The sequence below is a fragment of the Gymnodraco acuticeps genome, unplaced genomic scaffold (genome assembly GCF_902827175.1).
Source record: "Gymnodraco acuticeps unplaced genomic scaffold, fGymAcu1.1, whole genome shotgun sequence".
NCBI lineage: Eukaryota > Metazoa > Chordata > Actinopteri > Perciformes > Bathydraconidae > Gymnodraco > Gymnodraco acuticeps.
Genome location: NW_022989762.1, coordinates 187,227 through 207,150, shown reverse-complemented (window position 1 = coordinate 207,150; position 19,924 = coordinate 187,227). Strand labels below are relative to the sequence as shown.

Sequence of the window (19,924 nt, the reverse complement as noted above, 5' to 3'; positions counted from 1 at the left end):
AACAATTAATACTTACAGGTTGTGTACCCGAATCTCCCGCTGGTCCAAACAAAGTAGGAACAGCATCGTTATTCAGTGCCCTACGCTGTACATATCCGGCATGAATCGCTGAAAGGTTTGGGAAGCTTTGTTTCGTGAAAGGCTGGCAAAGGGTGTGGCCTCTGGGTATCCCCACGTCACAGTACCCAGGAAGTAAACAATGGAAAAAGATAAATGTCCAACGAGGCGTTCTGGGGCAGCATAGACAGGTCTTTTCTGTGTTAGAGTTTTACTCGCTACAGGGTGTACTTTGAGGGTTTGTGACTCTGTAGACCGTATACATGCAGAACAACCTTCATAACACACAAGGGGACGGGTAATAACCGGAAAAGCATGACATGGGACCTTTAAGGCCAAGCTCAAAGTAAAATTGATGTTTCTGTTTTGCCGAACTGAACAGGAAGTACATTGAGATAAATGAAAAGTTTTGCCAGATCTCGCAAAAGTGTTGCGAGATCTCGCAAAGGGGTTTTGCAAGAACTCGCAAAAGTATTGTGAGATCTCGCAAAGGTTTTGCCAGATCTTGCAAAACATTTTCTTTCCTTTTTTTTCAAATACATTTTGTTCTTCTTCTCCATGTCCCCTAGGGGGCTCCGTAGTTTTTATTTTAAATCGTATAATATCGGACTTTTTTTGCCGTCCGCGAGGAAAATAAATCTTTTTTTATTAAATCTTTTTTTCCTTCTAATTTGTTATTCTTTTCTAAATAACACACTGTTATTTACTCAACAATAACACACAATTATCCTTGTTTTTATTTATTTGTTTAATTCTATAATCTCTGGCTTTTTTGGCGTCTGTCAGGAACTGAATTTCAAATTAAAATAACCGGAAACAGACGTAGGCCTATATGGGACATTTCGAGCATCATTGCGATACACAGCCACTGAACTGATTACCCAAGATCCTCAGCTATGGTTTAAGCTCGGTGATTGGATGTTTTAGCCGCAATGCACGTTGGGATATGGTGTTAATGCAATATGAAATCCCAAAAACATTTCGGAGTTTAGGATGGCCGAAGACACTACACTACCCATAATCCTCAGCTATCGTTTAGGACTACAGTCCTTTGCTTGAAAAACACGTGATTAATCTTCAAGCTCTGGGATTGGATGTTGGAGTGGCAGTGCGCCAAGGTTACGCCGAGCGTCAAACAGCACTTTGAAATGGAACGAAACCACAGCAGACTATCCAAAACTGGACTCGAACGGGACCCCCCCCCCCCCCCCCAGAACTACAAATGCTGGCTATTGTGTGTCGCAAAAGGTTCTATGGGACGTCTCTACTGGGAAAGCTTTCGTTTTCCCCAGAATTAGAAGTTGCCAGTATTAAACACATTGGTGTTCTCAAATTTAAAACATATAATTAATAAATGGGTGAAAATCGCTTGTATCCATAATGGGCAGCATTAATATATACCCACATGACAGCTCATTGTTACTTTGTAATTCTACTCCACTACAATTCAGAGGTTAACCTGGTATTTTTACTCCACTACATTTATTTGAGTTACTTTGCAGATTCTGATTAATGATGTGAAATATAAACAACCTTTAAATCAGACTTTAGTAAAATACCTAATTTACTATAGTAAAATACCTAATACTTTACCTGAGTAAAATTCAGGGAAGGTGATTGTCAAGTGCCAACAATCAGGAGAGATATTTGATAGTTGGTGCTTGAGAAGACTAAACATTTATCTGCAGATCCCTATAAAGTATATTCATTACTCATTATTCTCTACTAATAGTTCATTAAAGACTGTATATAATGGCTATTTTGAATCGAGTGGCCTGTGTTCGTCGTCCATAACATACGCCTGCCCATACCATAACCCCACCACCACCATGGGCCACTCGATTCACAACATTACCCTAACCCTAACCCTACCCCTCACACCAGATACTGACTGGTTTTCAGACCCCCCCAATAAAGCAAAAATGCACATTTAAGAGTGGCCTTTTATTGTGGCCAGCCTAAGGCACACCTGTGCAATAATCATGCTGTCTAATCAGCATCTTGATATGCCACACCTGTGAGGTGGGATGGATTATCTCGGCAAAGGAGAAGTGCTCACTATCACAGATTTTTTCAGATTTGTGAACAATATTTGAGAGAAATGGTTATTTTGTGTATATAGAAAATGTTTTAGATCTTTGAGTTCATCTCATGAAAAATGGGAGCAAAAACAAAAGTGTTGCGTTTATATTTTTGTTCAGTGTAATATCAGTTAAAATAAGTGCTTCAACATAGTTAACATAGCAGGAAAGCAATATATTAGACGTTAAGTACTTTGTCAGGCTTAATATTTATCTGTAGATATACCCCCAAAGCTTTTTTCTTATTTAAAAGAAGACCTTAACCTAATGTATTCTTTAATGTTTAAATAAAGGTTAATTCGTTTTTCTGTTTTGCACATCCTCCTATTAATATCTTTGTACATCCGGCACTAAACTGTTTTATTGTAGAGATCACTTATAGTATCTTCTTGATTTTTTATATTCTATATTTCTATCATTAACCTTCAAATTTCCCCCTATGAAAGTATGTACTCTTAATATTTTTTTCATCAAATATTAAATATTAAAAAAACAATTCAATAACGTGCTTTAACCACTAGGAGGTGCACACAAGGTACACACAGCCATAATAACTTTGTATTATTAGTGTAGGACACTTATGTATGTATAACATCTGAAGATGTTTATTCATGTTTTCACATCATTTTACAGGATATTGCTATATTATTTCACATGTTTTACTTCTACACATTAATATCTGATTTGTAAAACATCACAGACAGAAAGGTATATCCGTAATTTAATGGTAAGCTATTGGAATTTTGAATCCATAGATGTGTCTCCCATCACCCAAAACCCCTGACTATTCTCTCAACTCAGTATTTACATTATTATATTCAAAGAAAATCAGTAATATATTTAAAAACTACAAGTCCTTTTATATCAGCTGTGCACCGTTATGGGGTAGATATGACCTATCTACCAATTGGGTCAAATATAAAAGTCAGCCGAATCAGTATTGATACTGCAAGGAGACGTATTGTATGAAGAGAAATTGAAGATTATGATCCACGTCACATATTCAGTTTCGGCGGCAGTTCTTCCAGTTTGTCTAGAAGTCTTCTAATCAGGGCTCTATAAATAAATAAGTACGGCAGATGTGTAATATGTAATGCAGCCAAACCGTGTATTACAATGCCGTTATGTGATGACTTCCAAAGAGAAAAGCAAGCAGACTCGGATTAAAGGTGGGGTAGGTAAGTTTGAGAAACCGGCTCGAGATACACTTTTTGTTATATTCCATGGAATGCTCTTAACATCCCGATAGCAATGAATATCTTGAGTGCTTTAACAAAAAATCCATAAAAAATGTCATCTGTGGAAGCCGTGGTACTGTAAAAAGCACGACCAATCATCTGAGCCGGCCCGGCTAAAATAACTGGATGGCCTACCTGCCTGTCAGCCTTCCATCTGTGCACAAACTTACCTCGTGCCCTCATTGGTCATGTGCGCGTTCGTGTGTGTTGGAGGAGGGGCTCTGTAAGGAAGTGGCAGATTTTTTCCGGTTGTGTATTTTCAAATTCTAGCGCACTCAAGCTGCTTTCTCCAAAATTACCTACCCCACCTTTAAAGTATTATTTTCTTTTTTTTAAATGTTTTTTGGATTTCATATCGCATTAACACCATATCCCAACGTGCATTCCAGCTAAACAATCCAATCACCGAGCTTAAACCATAGCTGAGGATCTTGGGTAATCAGTTCAGTGGGTGTGTATCTGTTTCTGGTTATTTTATTTTGAAATTCAGTTCCTGAGGGATGCCAAAAAAGTCAGAGATTATAGAATTAAACAAATAAATAAAAACAAGGATAATTGTTATTGTTGAGTAAATAATAGTGTGTTATTTAGAAAATAATAACAAATTAGAAGGAAACAGATATTTAAAATATACAGATTTCAGTATTCTGAGGCTCTGAGCCCCATTTATTTTCCTCACGGACGGCAAAAAAAGTCTGACATTATATGATTTAAAATAAAAACAATAATCGTGGCTTAATATTTATTGAGTAAGAACATGTTTTTATGAACCACACAGCTTCCGGTCTTCCAAGACCCGACCGGACAAAAAGACGTGGTGCAGGCACGAAACACACTACCAATACATTGCTTTTTAAATCGTTCGGTGGGACACGAAAAAAAGGGGGAAATCGTGTTGGTGAACACGAATCAATAGATTAAATGTCGTGACTATAACACGAAATGCCATGAGACTGGGTTGTGCCTTCATGCTGTTGTATGATTGGTGTTTAGCTAAGGTATTTAGCGTCCACAGCACCTCCGCTTTTAGGGTTGACGTAGACCCAAACGTCACCCGGAGGTCCCCCGATGTTGTTGCGGGAGCTGCTGCACTAGCTAACGCTGCATTAGCAAAACAAACGCTAATTTTGTTTGCAAAAGGTGCGGCGGGCTTCAAACACGTTCCCCTCCACTGGTTTCAACCAAGCACTAAATGTGATGTTTTCCAACCAAATACGGTTGAACTTACACTTCCCCATATTTATTTGTAAGTAGATTCGAAGATACCTGAGTTTCTGACTGCCGCTAGCTGAGAGACAGCAAGCTCATTTTGTGGCATCTGCAGGCAGTGGCAAGTAGGGATGTAATGATACCAAAAACTCACGGTACGATAATATCGCGATAACAAGTCCACGGTACGGTATTTATCGCGATATTGAATAATAAAGGGGGGGGGGGAAATTATATATATTTTTTTTCAATAAAAACATTTTTTACTCGGAAAATGTTTCTTTATTAAATAATAAATCGGATTTGTACAGCATTTTAGTAGGATAGCAGTATTTTAAAGTGTCAAAAACAAAGTGACAGTAACAGACTGGAACAAGAAAACCAGTTTGTTTGTACCTATAGTACTACCAAACAAAGTAGGCATTTTCTTTGTGCCACTGCATCTCACAAATAAACAAGGACATTTAATAATCAGACCCTGCAATAAAATAAATCAAGTTTCACTTTAGTTTTTCAAGTAACTCAACTCAAACTCACTAGTCACTCACTCAGTATCATCAGACAGGTTTTTAGGAATATGAGAATGTCCACATTTCCAGGTATTTATAAGCTGGGATGTTTGGGCATTTACAATATCCCCTGCTCTGGAAAAAACTCTCTCGCTTGGTTTCTGGGACAGCAGTGGTCGCGTTAACCGAATATTTTATTTAACAATGACGGAAAAATCTGAAAGCAGTCTGTCATTTTGACAGATTAGAACAAACTCGGTACAGCGCCAATGTTTCCCCGCAGCGAGGCTCTGGTGTTATGCCGTGTTATGCATGCCCTCCAAAAGGAAATGATATCGTTTCCAAACCGTACTTTGCCGTACAGATCAATACATGTCTGGGAGGTTTTGCTTTACGCTGTGCGCGCTCCCGCGAGGTGCATGCACACACCGCATAACACCGCCACCCCGTTGACAGTTCACGAGCGTGCTCTCTCTCTCTGTTCAGACCCGACGGGTAATAAGGGATTATGACGGACATTTTACGATCCTGTCTGTCAAAATGACGGACAGCGAAAAAGTCTAACGCCACCTCAGTGGGACGGAGAGATATGCTTTGGCCATGGGTGACAGCAGTAGGTCAAACTGTGCATTGTCTCTCCACCACTTCAAAAACAATACAGTTTTTGCCAAGAAGGTGAGGCTTATTGACAGGGCGAGATATAAATATACTGTTGGTACTTGTCAATGTCTCTAGGTGTGTAAATGTAGCCCTGTAAATACGATGTCCTTTTGTGTTCTGTTGTTTTATGTTCATGTTGTAACCTACTTGCTGCCATGTTGGACAGGTCTCTCTTGAAAAAAGAGATCGATGATCTCAATGGGACCACCTGGTTCAATAAAGGTTTAAAAAAAAAAAAAGTGTTTTTAAATTTTATTTTATTTTTTTTAAATCGCGGTAGATTTTGTCAGTCTCACGACGGTATTGGGACGTTTATTTACCGCGATATTCTGTATATCGTTACATCCCTAGTGGCAAGTAGTTCCGGCATCTGCCACAGAGGCCACTACTCTGTGGTATCTGTGGCAAGTACTTCCGGCATATGCCACAGATGCCACAATTTGCCGAGGCATCTGCCGCTGCTGAACGGGAGTTGCCACAAGATGTGTGCTATTTAAACCCGTATTTATCGTGTAAAATGTCGCTGTTTAGGCATGATTTTATCGAACTGATCTGTACACAGGACTGATGATCTGTATACAGGGTTGGGTTGTAACGGAATACATGTAACGGCTCAGAATACAAAAATCAAGTTTTTATCAACAATATACTTTATATATGAAATGAAAATGGTTTGTATCCTCTCATGTTTGCCCTGTGTCTTGTAGGCTACTAGTGTTTTATAAGGAGCATTTTTCCATGACAGAATCGAGACCTCTGTACCCTGTTTTTAGCCATTTAGAGTGTGGGGATGAACTATTAGCAGTTTGCTATGGCTGTACAGACAACCACCTAACACTGGATAACTTTCATACTAAAAAAACTCAAAACAGGATTCTGAGGCAAATACTGGATAAGTTATCTTTCTTCACTAATTAATTGTATCAGCTTTGCGTTTGTGATTCCTGCCTAAAATGGCCCTTTTATATACTGTCATCATGTGTGTGCTCTCCAGGGTTTTGTCCGTCATTTTACTGAGAGAACAAGAGAGAAAGAACGTGTGAAGGAAAGACCAAAAGAAAAGGACAAAGAGAAGAAAGCCCAGCAGAAAAAAAGGAAAGTTAATGATTTGGAGCGTTCAGGACAGAAAAGTGGAGCCGCTGCCTCCGGCAACAAGCAGGTATCATCTGCCTGAAAACGATATAACCAACTGAAGCAAAGAATGACTGCATCCTGTCTGTTTTCAAAAATATACTGTTATCTCATCTGAAAATCACTCATTCTGCTTGTTCTGTTGCAGAAGAATCAGGAAAGTCAGCTAAAAAATAACCAACAGAAAGATGGTGTGGAACAACAACAGCCAACCAGGAATAAGACAGGAACTGAAAAGCCAATGAAAGAAAAGACGGAGCCAAAGCAGCCAATCAAAGACAAGAACAGCATGGTCATCAGGGGCGTGACCTTTTACAAGGCAGAGGAGGAGATCTCCAAAGAGGAAGGGAAGGATGAGAAAGGGAAAGGAAAAAAAAGTAAGTCTAAAGTACACCTATTTTAAAAATGCTTTTATGTCACATTAAAGGTGGGATAGGTAAGTTTGAGAAACCGGCTCGAGATACACTTTTTGTTATATTCCATGGATGCTCTTAACATCCTGATAGCAATGAATATCTTAAGTGCTTTGACAAAAGCGCTGTAAAAAGCACAACCTATCATTTTAGCCGGCCTGGCTAAAATAACTGGATGGCCTATCTGCCTGTCAGCCTTCCATCTGTGCACACATTTATCTCGTGCCCTCATTGGTCATGTGCGCGTTTGTGTGTGTTGGAGGAGGGGCTCTGTAAGGAAGTGGCAGATTTTTTCTAGCTGTGTATTTTCAAATTCTAGCGCACTCGAGCTAGTTTCTCCAAAATTACCTAGCCCACCTTTAAGTCTTCATGGCACCAACTTAAAGTATTCCCAGCTATGGCAAGCCATTTGAGTATTTATTCCATATCCTTGATATCAGACAGCAGCGGCCTACACTAGTTGGCTCTTTGATTTCACTTGTTGGATATATGGTCAAACTAGTTAGGCACTCTGCTTTACTAGTTAAATAAAACATTTCACTAGTCACTCTTTTTCAGCAACTAGTGGCACTTTTGTCCGACTAGTTACCACGTATGCCTTACTAGTGACGCCAGGAGCAGCACTAGTAGCGCCAAAGTCCCAACGTGTAAGCTTTTTGATGAACTAGTGGCCCTCTGACCGTACTAGTGACCCTAAAAGTCTTACAAGTTAACTAGTGCGCTGCAAAATCTCTGACATGTTAACTAGTCACACAAAAGAAGCACAACTAGTTAACTAGTGGCAAACATTTGTCTGCACTAGTTAACTAGTCGCACCCAGAATAACTCACTAGTTAACTAGTAAAGGCAAACAGTTCACTAGTTAACGCCTCTTTTGACCTTACTAGTTAACTAGTGGGGCTCAAAATGTCTACACGTTAACTAGTGAACCCTTTGCCTTTTACTAGTTAACTAGTGAGATACATTTAAATTCCACTAGTGAACTAGTGAGGCTTAAAATGTTCACTAGTAGTACTAGTGGATCCCAAATGCTCACTATTCGCACTAGTTGCACAGAATGCTAATGAGGAGGAGGGGAAAGAACGCATCGAGGTCTCCTATTGGCCCTAAGATATAGAGCGCCACCCAGCCCAAATAGTTTCTTTAAGAGCTTAAATACACTGTGTTTTAAAATACAGTCATATGACCATATTTACAAAAATATAAAACAAACGTATTGTTGTAATTATGATCATATGACTGTATATCAAATTAGGTAAGAACATTGAATACTTTGTTCAAATTAGAAAGTTGCTTTAGGACTGCAGACAGGAATATAGATCCTCTTTAAAAAAAAAAATTAAGCTGCAATTTGAAAGGTGCTGGATTAGAATAGAACTTTGATAACAGAAGGAGGGACATTAGTGATGGATAGAAAGAGAGGAAGTAACCCTCTTCGGATCACAGCTTTCCTCAGAGGCTGAGAAATCGCTGTGACTTCCATAAATATTAGGAGGCAAATATGGAGAGGTTGTTTATCTTCATGCAGATCCATCGTTATCCATATTTTACAATCTGTCCAGTGTTTCAGCTTTATTCATTTCATGAGCACCGCTTATAAAATATCCCCACGACCACTACTTTTGTGTCTCGAGTGCCGGTGTTCTCACACACAAGCATACGCACACTCGCACCAACAAAAACACACACACAAAGCGGAACAAAGCAGAAACAGAAACATGTAATTTTCTAGGCAAAACACACACTGACTGACTTCCCACGGACAATATTTTAACAGTGGCACTAAATACCCGACTGATGCACCTCACGTCTTTGAGACGTTGCTAAAAACATTGCAGGAGAACGCCCCCTAAGGCTCTCCCTCACAGAGCTGAACTGACCAATCAGATTCTGGGTCCCACCTGCTTCATTTGCATATGGCTGACTAGTGAACGTGTTGGCCATATGAACGGTAACTAGTTAACTAGTGGATACATATTGCAGCTTACACGTTAACTAGTGAAGGCACAATGTTCACTAGTTAACTAGTTGAAGCCTCTGTTGGTCTTACAAGCTGACTATTGAGGCTCAAAATGTGCACTAGTTAACTAGTGAGGTCCAAATTGTCCACTAGATACACTAGTACAATTGTTTTTACCTTACTAGTTAACTACACACTTTATCTCACTAGTTAACTAGTGAAGCTTTATGCTGCGTTCAGACCGGACCCGATGCGATGTTTGGGGGCGGCGCGATCACATGTAAAGTCAATGCAGGGACGCGATCAGACGCGAATTAGCTCCGACGGCATGCATGAAGCGGTGGACGCGGCGCGAATCACGCGATTGAAGGGGGCCGCGTCAAACGCGAGAGTTCAATTTGTTTAACTCGGGCGTCAAATTCATGTGACGCGTTCTCGCGGAAGCCAATCAGCGGTGAGGATCTCAGCCTGCCGTCACTGACGTTCAACCAGAAAACATCAGCCATTAGCTGTTAGCAGTTAGCACACAGAGATCACAGCTCCTCATATCTGTTCAGAAACTGTACAAAAGTTAAACAAGAACAAACCACAGACTGTCTGTGTCATGGATAATACAGTCGCTGGTTTATTTATGTCTGTAGGCCGTTGTTATGAGTGTGGAGTGAGCATATACAACGTTAGCTTAGCCTGGTCGACCCAATCTCCATTCAGAAAACAAGCATCCAAAAGGTTTTTCGCCTGCCGTCTGTCTGCAGACTTGTCAAAGCATTAATTCATGGTTTTTACTAACCGGTATCAGTATGTTGTTACGTCGGCATCATTTAGAAATGTGTATTACAATTTAATCACGGTAAAATATGTTCATTTTGTTGTAGTTGTAGCTCCCGAGCCAGCGCGTCTTGTTTGAATGATGCGAGTAAACACAGCTGGCAGCCGCGGTGAAACTCGAGCGACTAGAGCGATGCGATGGGAGCGTTTAGAGCGAAGCGAATATTCACATCGCATCCGGTCTGAACGCAGCATTAGAGGAGTCAATAGTAAATTATTGACACAGATGTTTTTCTTACGAGTTAACTAATGAATTATTTCAAAGTCATACATGTTGACTAGTGCATTTTTTGACACACCACTAGTAAACTAGTTGCACGTACATGTCAACTAGTAAGTAATTGTGTTGAGTTTAACTAGGGAGAAGAAAACCACAACTAGTGGGCTGAAAATATCCACAATTTAGGAAAAAGCCATACATGGTGAATCAATATCTAACTAGTTGCATACAGTTGCTCACTAGTGCAAAAAAAGCCAACTAGTTGAAGGAAAGGCCTTTCATGTAAGAAAAATGTGTAACATGTCAGGTCAAAGTCTAACATGTTTATAACAGAACCTGACTAGTGAGAAAAAATGCCCTCCACTAGTTAACTAGTAAGAAAAACATTTGTGTCTCTATTTTACTAGTGACTCCTCTAAGGCTTCACTAGTTAACTAGTGAAATAAAGTGTGTAACTAGTTAGCTAGTAAGGTAAAAACAATTGTACTAGTGTATGTAGTGGACAATTTGGACCTCACTAGTTAACTAGTGCACATTTCGAGCCTCAATAGTCAGCTTGTAAGACCAACAGAGGCTTCAACTAGTTAACTATGAATATTTTGCCTTCACTAGTGTTAGCAATTCTAGAACCCTAAGAGCCGGAGAGACTGAAAAGAGTCAAGGGAAGCTTATAAAAGTTAACAGCATTTAATTTCACAAAAGATGCGGTGGTGTACAAATGAAATTTCAAGCGGAGGAGCTCTCCTCATGTGTTGGTCAGCCGAGGTCAGGAGAAGAAGAGATTAGTGATGGGTCGTTCGTGAACGATTCGTTCTTTTTGAACTTTTTGAGAATATGAATAAATCGTCACCGATGTAGAGGATATATATTTTTATTCACTTTGAACTCGGCCAAATGGAGTTTAATGCTTTGGGATTTAAGTTAGGCCACATAGTACGTGCATGGGTTTGAAAGTATAACGTGCTAGCCTGCTGTAATACATCGTATAGTCAGGCACCAGGGGCGTCGCCTGGACCTGGAAACATTCGGGGCTTAGCCCAGTGTCGCTACAGTCAAATGTTCTACTGCAAGACTCCCCACACGCACATATACAATTGCGCCATCTGGTGTCACAAACTTAGCTTTGTTATGGCAATGGATTGTGGGAGATTCTCATAGCACGTGAGGATCTCTTGAGGGTAAGGTGCCTGTATTATCTCGGTGGACAAAATGTATGTTTTTATTTTATAAGGACAATAACGTACTGTTGTGTTTGTTTAGTTTAATGTTAATTGTTTAATGCTCACAGTCACAGCAACATGTTTTTTGTGAGATTTGTCTATATGATTTATCAACGTGATCATCAATAGCTAATCTGAGCACCAGAACCCAGCTCACGTGTCCTTTTATGCTGTCCATTTAAATGCAGGTATGTGAGTTTTATACACCAGTTTATTTATGTTTAATGTTTCACATTGCTCCACATGATGCCTTGACTACAAAGTCTTCCATGTTTCTACGCTTCTTCCTCTGTGTCACAGTTTCGGGAATATCAAGATCATTGCACAGGGCCTTGGTCTTGTCATAGACCTCATGTGCTTTCTCGTTACTTCGGTAACTTTTCAGTGTGTTCTCAACTGCTGTTTTGTAATCTACTGGCTGCACCAAGTCAAGTGTTTCTTTCTGCAGGTAGTTGTGCAGGCCCTGAGTGGTTGAGAGCAGTGTCTGGAACATGACAGCATGTAGATGGTACTGAATTTTCAAAGCTTGCTTTCCAGTCCCTTTGCTAGAGGGGCTGAAAGGCTCCCTAAAGTCTTGATCAAAGCAGGGAGGTTTTTGACATGCCCAGCGAACAAGTTGTTTGTCCCCTACCTCTAGCTGTTTCTGAAATGTTTGCAATCTCTGATGGTGGACAAGAGATGTGGAGAAGAAAGAGTAGAGACACTCCAGGAGATCAACGCAGGTATGTGAGTTTTGTACACTAGTTTGTATAAGTTTAATGTTTCACATTGCTTGTGAAAAATATACTACAGCTATACGATCACTGATGTTTTGTTGTTGACTGGACACTTATTTTGTAAAATAGATAGCATGAGAGGATCTCTTAAGCAATGCAGCTCATGTGTCCTTTTTATATGCTGTCCATTGAAATGCAGGAAAGTAATCACCAGCTCTGAGTGATCTGTTGCAGAGGGGACACTACACCGGAGTTACATAAGCAGAGATAAAGTGCTATTTTGGGGGGAACTCACCTCCTCTGGGGTCCCCCAGGAAGACTTTTTTTAAATACTGAAGTTAAAAGCATCAATCTTGTGCACTTTGAGAGCAGCATTAAGAGATATGGATACATCTCTCAACACCCATATGTCAAAAATAAATCAAAGAATCAGAAACGGGTTTATTATTTAAAAACACTTATTATTAACATAAATTATTAGAAGTTGTTAGTAATCAGATTAAACAGAAAAAAGGGATGGAAGGAGGAAATAATAATCCCTCATCTCTTGCTGCTTCCCACATCACTTGCAGTTTGCGGTTGAAATTATCTCTTTTGCTGGCCAAATGGAAAGCAGTGATGTCTCACTTGCCTTGGCCCTGTATCTGCAGTCCCTAAATCAGTCATGTTACCCATTGACTCTTGTCTGTTCTGGTGTTCCTGTTCATTGTTGTCTCCATTGTCGTTCTTGTCTGTTGTATCTCCTTCTTGTGTGTCCCTTTCTCCTGTTCTTCATCCTCTACTCTGTTTGGCTCATCTGTGATGACTGTGTAGGTAAACACAAACAAGTATGTATCAGTTTCCAGCTCTGTCAAATAAATGAATTTCAAGATACACACTTCATTAAAATGAGTGTCACCACACTGTCACAAAATGTAATACTAACCAATTGAAAATAGTTAAATTTACATCTCTTGTAGATATCACTGTTAGAGTAGTTATCTGCCAATAGGACAGAATCATTCCTATACAAATGCAGTTTGAGTAATTCACTTAATATATTTACTTAAAACTTTAATATAGTCATTTTCACTTAATACTCTAATATAGTCATCTTTCTGCATTCAACACTAAGGAAAGCTGTACAATTTCACATGATAATGAGGAAAAAAGGCCTCCGACAATGCAGATCATTTTTTGATCATATCAATTTTAAGATGCGGGTCAAGGCTTAATATTTGGGAGCATAGTGTCCCTTGCTCCCTTTCAGGAGCCCCACTGGATTGGCTTTGATCTGAAATATTTGTATAAAAAGCTTGTTAGCTGGCTGTCCATCTCATAATGTTCACATAGAAACTAGCTGTCAATAGGAAATATCAATCAGAAGAATTATATTTTCATGCAAAATCTGTCACAAAAAGAGGTTGCACATTTAAATGCAGGTGTTGTTATGGCAACGTCAGTGGCCAGACAGCCACATTTACTGCTGCAAATACGTTCAAACATGCTGTCGACACGTAAAGCAGTGGCAACTATGCCACCATTTCAGCTGACTTTTTCTCAGAAATACTGTCACATAACATCCATATATATATATATCAGTGCTAGGTTGATGCTTAGCTAAGCTAACTATGAAACACTTTAACTGACAGGACTCAGGAATCAGGATCAACTGTGTACTACTGTAAGGTAGCTTCTAGCTTCATGTCGAACACAGACAGTAAGTCAACATTTCCCAGAGAGCTTTCTTTGAAATCACCAAGTAACGCTAAAAAACACAACATTTAGATTGTTTGACAAAGTGTTTATTTAATATATCTGGCTAGCTATAGCTACTTGCTAACGGTTTAGCTTACCCCCGCGATTCAAAGTAACGTCAACATAGCTATAATGTATGCTTTGCTTACATGTTCGCATAACTTGTAAGTTTACTGACAGGTACATACCTTGTTCATCTGGCTCAGGTGGTGGCTCTGGGGTTGTTGTGTGAGCCACCACTTGAGAATTGCCGTCTTTTTTATTAAATAAATGTCTAATGTCCATCTTCAGAATCTCCGCGTCCGGGGGTGACAGTTTAAAGTTTAAACATTGTCACAGAGGAGAGGTACGTACCTGTCAGCCAATAAAACACGTTTATTTCCATGCAACTCTCTGATTGGTCTGGTGGCGTCGTCTTGCCTCTGTGTTGCATTCACTGAACATGGGAAATTACAATTCTGCCGTCCGTCCTATAGGTAAAGTAGGTTAATGTATTATATTATTGAGGGAGAATTTGTCCGGGGCTAAAGAAAAAACATCCGGGGCTAAAGCCCCGGATGCCTACCCCAGGCGACGCCCCTGTCAGGCACACATTTATGAGATTTAACAATGGCCAATTATATTTCTTAAATAATATGTAGCTTATTCCCAGAGCATAATTTATGGGGCAACAAGGTGAGGTGTAAAGTGTGTTTTAATATCATACATGTTACGCCAGCAAACTTCTTGTACGGACTTCGGCAGTAGTGAAGACTCACTGAACGAATTAAGTACAAAGACGAATTGTTCGCGAACGTGCAAATCACCCGAAGTTGTTCGCGAACCGGTGAACGAATCTTTAAAGTGAACTGAATCAAAAAATGCATGTCCCCGAAGCGAATCTAAATGCCCATCACTAGAAGAGCATCCATGGAAGAGATCGATTCTTGGCTTACCCTTCCTGTTGTCATCTGAGGTATTCTCCTGTTGGCCGGCGTCGTGGGGGCGGGTCCAATGCAATTCCTGCCTTTTTCTGTTGCTAAATTACATCATTCTGGTGTCTGTGGTTATTTAAACATTCCCTAATAAACGTGATTTCAGCGTCAATAAATGAGTGTTAAACCCTGTGTGTTTAGGGTACAACATCACATGTCACTTCACCTTCAATTCACGGTTTGAAAACGTAGCATTTCGCCACATGCTAATGCTAACCGGAAATGAAGAATTTTCAGAATAAAAGTTTTAAGTTAATAGTTAGTTTGAACTTCCGTTTTTTTCAGAATAAAACTGATTTAAATTAAATAGTGTATTTAATTCAAATTACGCCATATCAACATTGATTTTAATTTATAACACTAGTTAACGTGTAAGCTGCAATATGTATCCACTAGTTAACTAGTTGCCGTTCATATCAATAGTATGAAGCTGCAGCGTCGGAGACGACACTTGTAGAACCACACACACAGGTCCCGCGTCACGAGCACACACACAGGTCCCGCGTCACGTGACGGGAACCACACACACAGGTCCCGCGTCACGTGACGGGGTCCCACGTGACCCGCGTCACGTGACGGGAACCATATTCTGTTGCACGTTCACATGAATGTTTATATGTATATTCTGTTAATTTAGTTGAGAATTTCAAAAATGAATAAAAATGAATTTCAAAAATATATTCTTTTATATGTATATTAAACAACACTGTTAATTTAGTTTTGGGTATGTTTATAATTCTCGTTTCATTATTATTCAAAAGAAAACAACACTGTTAAACACTGTTCCTTCTACAGTATCATAATTCTCGTTTCATTATTATTATTAATAAATCAAAGGTGTCTTCGAAGAGGTGCTAGATTACTGAAAAACAACTGTTAGTGTGTTCATGCACCAGCCTGCAAAAGATAAACAAGCAGTTTGACCGAGAGGCATTTCAGTTCAGAATACATTTTTATTTATTTTTATTGCGGGGTCTGCTGATTCTTCACTGGGGGTGAGGCGGGGTCTGCTGATTCTTCACTGGGGGTGAGGCGGGGTCTGCTGTTCCCTCTCTGGTCGTGGCACTCTGAATATTGGCTGAAGGGTTCCCTCCAGCAAGCTTCTGGCCTCCAGAGTCCAAAAGGCAAACCTTTGGCCATGCCTTTGAAACAATAAGAACAAGACGTCATCTAAAGTATTGCATAGGGAAAGGCTAAGGCATTGGTGCACAATTGATATGCATTAATAATCTCAACAGATATTGCCATCCAGAGTCTTACAGCTCTTGTTACTGATGGTCTACTGATCTGTACATGGTTAACCTAATATAATAGATCATCTACAAGTGACCCTCAAAATAAAGTGTTACTTAAATCAAAACACACATATTGTTAAGGGCTTTCATACCCTTGTATTTCAAACAGCTCCATGAGAAGAAGACACCACCACTTCCTAATCAAAGGCATGTCCCTCTGAATGAAATTAGAAAGTGACAAAGACAATTTTTGATTCACAATGTCCACAATAAATCATTTTTCTTCAACATGAACAGTATGATGCAACATAAGCAACACTTTAAGTAGGCATTTACTTCTTTAGTAAATACAAATCCTAAACTAACCTCCTGGAATTGAAACCCGGCGTTTGTAACAATGGACAGAGTGTACTGGAACAGAGAAGATGGAAAACAAAGCATTATATTTACAATGTTTACAGAAGCCTGCAAACGTGCCAACTGATACCCTACCATAAGCATAAAAATCCCGCAGTCATTTCCACAGATCTGGCGTGGCAAGCCCTAAAATCAACATCAAAAAAAGATAACATTAAATACATGACTGATAGATAAACCCCAAGTCTTCTCCGTCACATGATGATTTGTACATGATGTGCAGATGATGGGGATTGCTGGATCTGGGATGATGGGGGTTATGGCAGAGTGCTTTGCCTTGCACAAAGCGAGGTGCTTTACAAAGCCAGATTTGCGAGTATGCATGGATTGGCAGTAGCAGCAGTGAAAATGATAGTCTGGTCGGCAATTTAATCCACATCTGTGAATGGTATACCCTTAAACATAAGAACATAGAATTGTAGTATTATTATTTTGTGATCATATTATTTAAAAGTGTAAATTATGAATACCAAACATCTGGATCAAGTAACTGGTCACCACAAACAAATCATAGGACTTGTTTTGATGTATTGCTCAAATGGAACTGATCATAACATTTAGGCTGCTTTTAATGCAGACACATTGCAACTCCATTTGCATTTCACAAGAGAATGTAAGCTAACTTTACCTTCATGGAGAACTGCACGCTGGAAGTGGCTCTCGAGATGGCTTTTCACCTTGCAGTGTTTTGTTGGAGAGAATAAACGAGAGACACAGAACGGGCAGTGGAAGTCATTGCAACACGTCGTGCACCGTTGAAGGTCCGGCAAGGATCTCCCCTCTCGGATTGTAATATGCATCTTGAAAAAGAGAGAGCCTAATTGGTCAAACTGAACATTTTGAAACAATTTCACAGACAGACATAAATTAGGCTTAATTGTTAGATTCTGACACGACAGATTCTAACCTACATAATAGGCCGACATAACTGACTAAAACACCTCATGCAATATTACAAAACATGTCAAAATGATGACACTGTCTGATAAACGGTAAACAGGCAGTCAGCACAGTGAAGATTATTTACAATGAATTCAAATTGTAATACAATGACTATTAAAGAAGCATTTACACTGAAGACAGAACTTAGGCTACTGCTGATTTAATGTAGTGGACATATTGACATGCTTTTGTCATCCGTTGAAGTTTAATTAATTAGCTGACTATAATTAATCATTAGGGTTGGGAAGTTTACTTTTTTAAATGTAGTAGGTTACAGATGAGTAATTACCCTGTTAAAAATGTAATAAGTAATGTAACTTGACTATGTAACTATTTGTATTGAAATTCTAATGTTAATTATGGTTATTTTATGTTTTTTGTGAGTCACTTTGGATAAAAGCCTCTGTCAAATAACATAACCATAACATACAGTTTCATTAAACAAATAAACAAAACAGTTGGTTTTGCAGCGAGTCATCATAGGCTAACAGATGACATTTAGCACTTGTTGCTTGTATGGCTGTTCAATACAACAGAATAGTTGTTAACTTAAAAAAAAAAAACATGATTCACATTACTCACACTATTACTGTAATTAGTGATTCAATTAATCAACTATGACACCTAGTTGGGCTTGCCAAAATCACGCTAGTTTCATTAAACAAATGATCAAATATGCTAACATAGCTAATGCTTTTGCTAATGCTTTTGCCGAAAGCTATAGCTAATGAATAGTTGTTTTTAGAGACTTTAATACGGTTAGAAGCTATCATAAGCAAACAGATGTTTGTTTGTATTGCCTTAACACTATCATAGTTCATGTTGGCTAATCACACTTCATTTCAAGACACCGGAATTGTTATTAATGTTAAACAAATAAAACTGTAAAAGCACTTCACATTACTCACATTCTCTGCGTTGACGTTCACATTCATGTGAACGTGCTCCGTCACGTGCCGCCGTGACGCGGGACCTGTGTGTGTGCTCGTGACGCGGGACCTGTGTGTGTGGTTCTACAAGTGTCGTCTCCGACGCTGCAGCTTCATGCTACTCGTTCATATGGCCAACACGTTAACTAGTCAGCCATATGCAAATGAAGCAGGAGGGACCCAGATTCTGATTGGTCAGTTCAGCTCTGTGAGGGAGAGCCTTAGGGGGCGTTCTCCTTGTTTTTAGCAACGTCTCGAAGACGTGAGGTGCATCAGTCGGGTATTTAGTGCCTACTGTTAAAATATTGTCCGTGGGAAGTCAGTCAATGTGTGTTTTTCCTAGAAAAAAAATACATGTTTCTGTTTCTGCTTTGTTCCGCTTTGTGTGTGTGTGTTTTTGTTGGTGCGAGTGTGAGTGTGTGTATGCTTGTGTGTGAGAACACCGGGCACTCGAGACACAAAAGTAGTGGATATGATCGTGGGATATTTTATAAGCGGTGCTCATGAAATTAATAAAGCAGAAACACTGGACAGATCTTAAAATCAGGATAACGATAGATCTGCATGAAGATAAACAACCTCTCCGTATTTTGCCTTAGACTAATATTTACGGAGGTCACGGCGATCTCTCAAAGCTGTGATCCGAAGAGGGTTACTTCCTCTTTCAATCCATCAATAATGTCCCCCTGTTATCACAATGCCATTCTAATCCAAGCACCTTTCAAATTGCAGCTTAATAAAATATTTTAAAGAGGATCTATATTCCTGCCTGCAGTCCTAAGGCAACTTTCTAATTTTAAGAAAGTCTTCAATGTTCTTACCTAATTTGATATACAGTCATATGATCATCATTTTTTTGGTAAATATGGTCATATGACTGTATTTTAAAACACAGTGTATTTAAGCTCTTAAAGAAACTATTTGGGCTGGGTGGCGCTCTATAGCTTAGGGTCAATAGGAGACCTCGATGCATTCTTTCCCCTCCTCCTCATTAGCATGCTGTGCAACTAGTGTGACTAGTGAGCATTTGGGACAGAGGGTCAGAGGGTCACTAGTTCATCAAAAAGCTTACAAGTTGGGACTTTGGCGCTACTAGTGCTGCTCCTGGCGTCACTGGTAAGGCTTATGTGGTAACTAGACGGACAAAAGTGCCACTAGTTGCTGAAAAAGAGTGACTAGTGCAATGTTTTATTTAACTAGTAAAGCAGAGTGCTAAACTAGTTTGACCATATATCTAACAAGTGAAATCAAAGAGCCAACTAGTGTAGGCAGCTGCCGTCTGATATCAAGGATATGGAATAACTACTCAAATGGCTTGCCATACCCATCCCTACTTGGTATGTTAGATGTTTTCCATCATATTTTAAGTTATCTCACAAACTTCTTAGCAAATAAAACATACAAAACATGTTATCATTCATTCAGATTGTAATCACAGTCTTCATATT

The 19,924-nt window shown here is 39.4% G+C and overlaps 2 protein-coding genes across 9 annotated transcripts in view; one reads left to right on the top strand and one right to left on the bottom strand.

The window, feature by feature from the left end:
* Positions 1 to 19,924, top strand: part of olfml2bb (olfactomedin-like 2Bb) — a 59,751-nt gene that overhangs the window by 34,187 nt on the left and 5,640 nt on the right. The window contains exons 4-5 of the mRNA XM_034215428.1: positions 6,749 to 6,913; positions 7,034 to 7,262. Of these exons, the coding sequence (XP_034071319.1) occupies positions 6,749 to 6,913; positions 7,034 to 7,262 (394 nt within the window). The remainder of the gene's footprint in view (positions 1 to 6,748; positions 6,914 to 7,033; positions 7,263 to 19,924) is intronic.
* LOC117545594 lies at positions 15,887 to 18,613 on the bottom strand. Of its 8 annotated transcripts, none has more exons than XR_004568864.1 (7): positions 18,456 to 18,613; positions 17,234 to 17,405; positions 16,818 to 17,000; positions 16,681 to 16,731; positions 16,555 to 16,599; positions 16,341 to 16,405; positions 15,887 to 16,095 (listed from the first exon to the last, which is right to left on the bottom strand). XR_004568864.1 is itself a non-coding variant. In XM_034215446.1 (7 exons), exons 1-7 carry the CDS (start codon positions 18,480 to 18,482, stop codon positions 15,940 to 15,942), a joined length of 651 nt encoding a protein of 216 aa, XP_034071337.1. In that variant the 5' UTR covers positions 18,483 to 18,613; the 3' UTR covers positions 15,887 to 15,939. The 8 variants fall into 8 exon arrangements, 5 of the variants coding, with proteins under 5 accessions (XP_034071337.1, XP_034071329.1, XP_034071351.1 ...); XM_034215446.1 differs by lacking the exon at positions 16,681 to 16,731 and having other exon boundaries at positions 15,887 to 16,032; positions 16,080 to 16,095; positions 16,768 to 17,000; XR_004568862.1 differs by having other exon boundaries at positions 16,681 to 17,000.

Bases quoted from the DNA above. Each gene is read 5' to 3' on its own strand.
- LOC117545594 (XM_034215438.1), bottom strand. From the start codon at position 18,482: ATGAATGTGAACGTCAACGCAGAGAAT. The intron at 17,001-17,233 runs GTAAAGTTAGCT...CTTATGTTTAAG, and splicing joins GCGTGCAGTTCTCCATGAAG to GGTATACCATTCACAGATGT. The intron at 16,600-16,767 runs GTATTTAATGTT...TCTCTGTTCCAG, and splicing joins GGGGTTTATCTATCAGTCAT to TACACTCTGTCCATTGTTAC.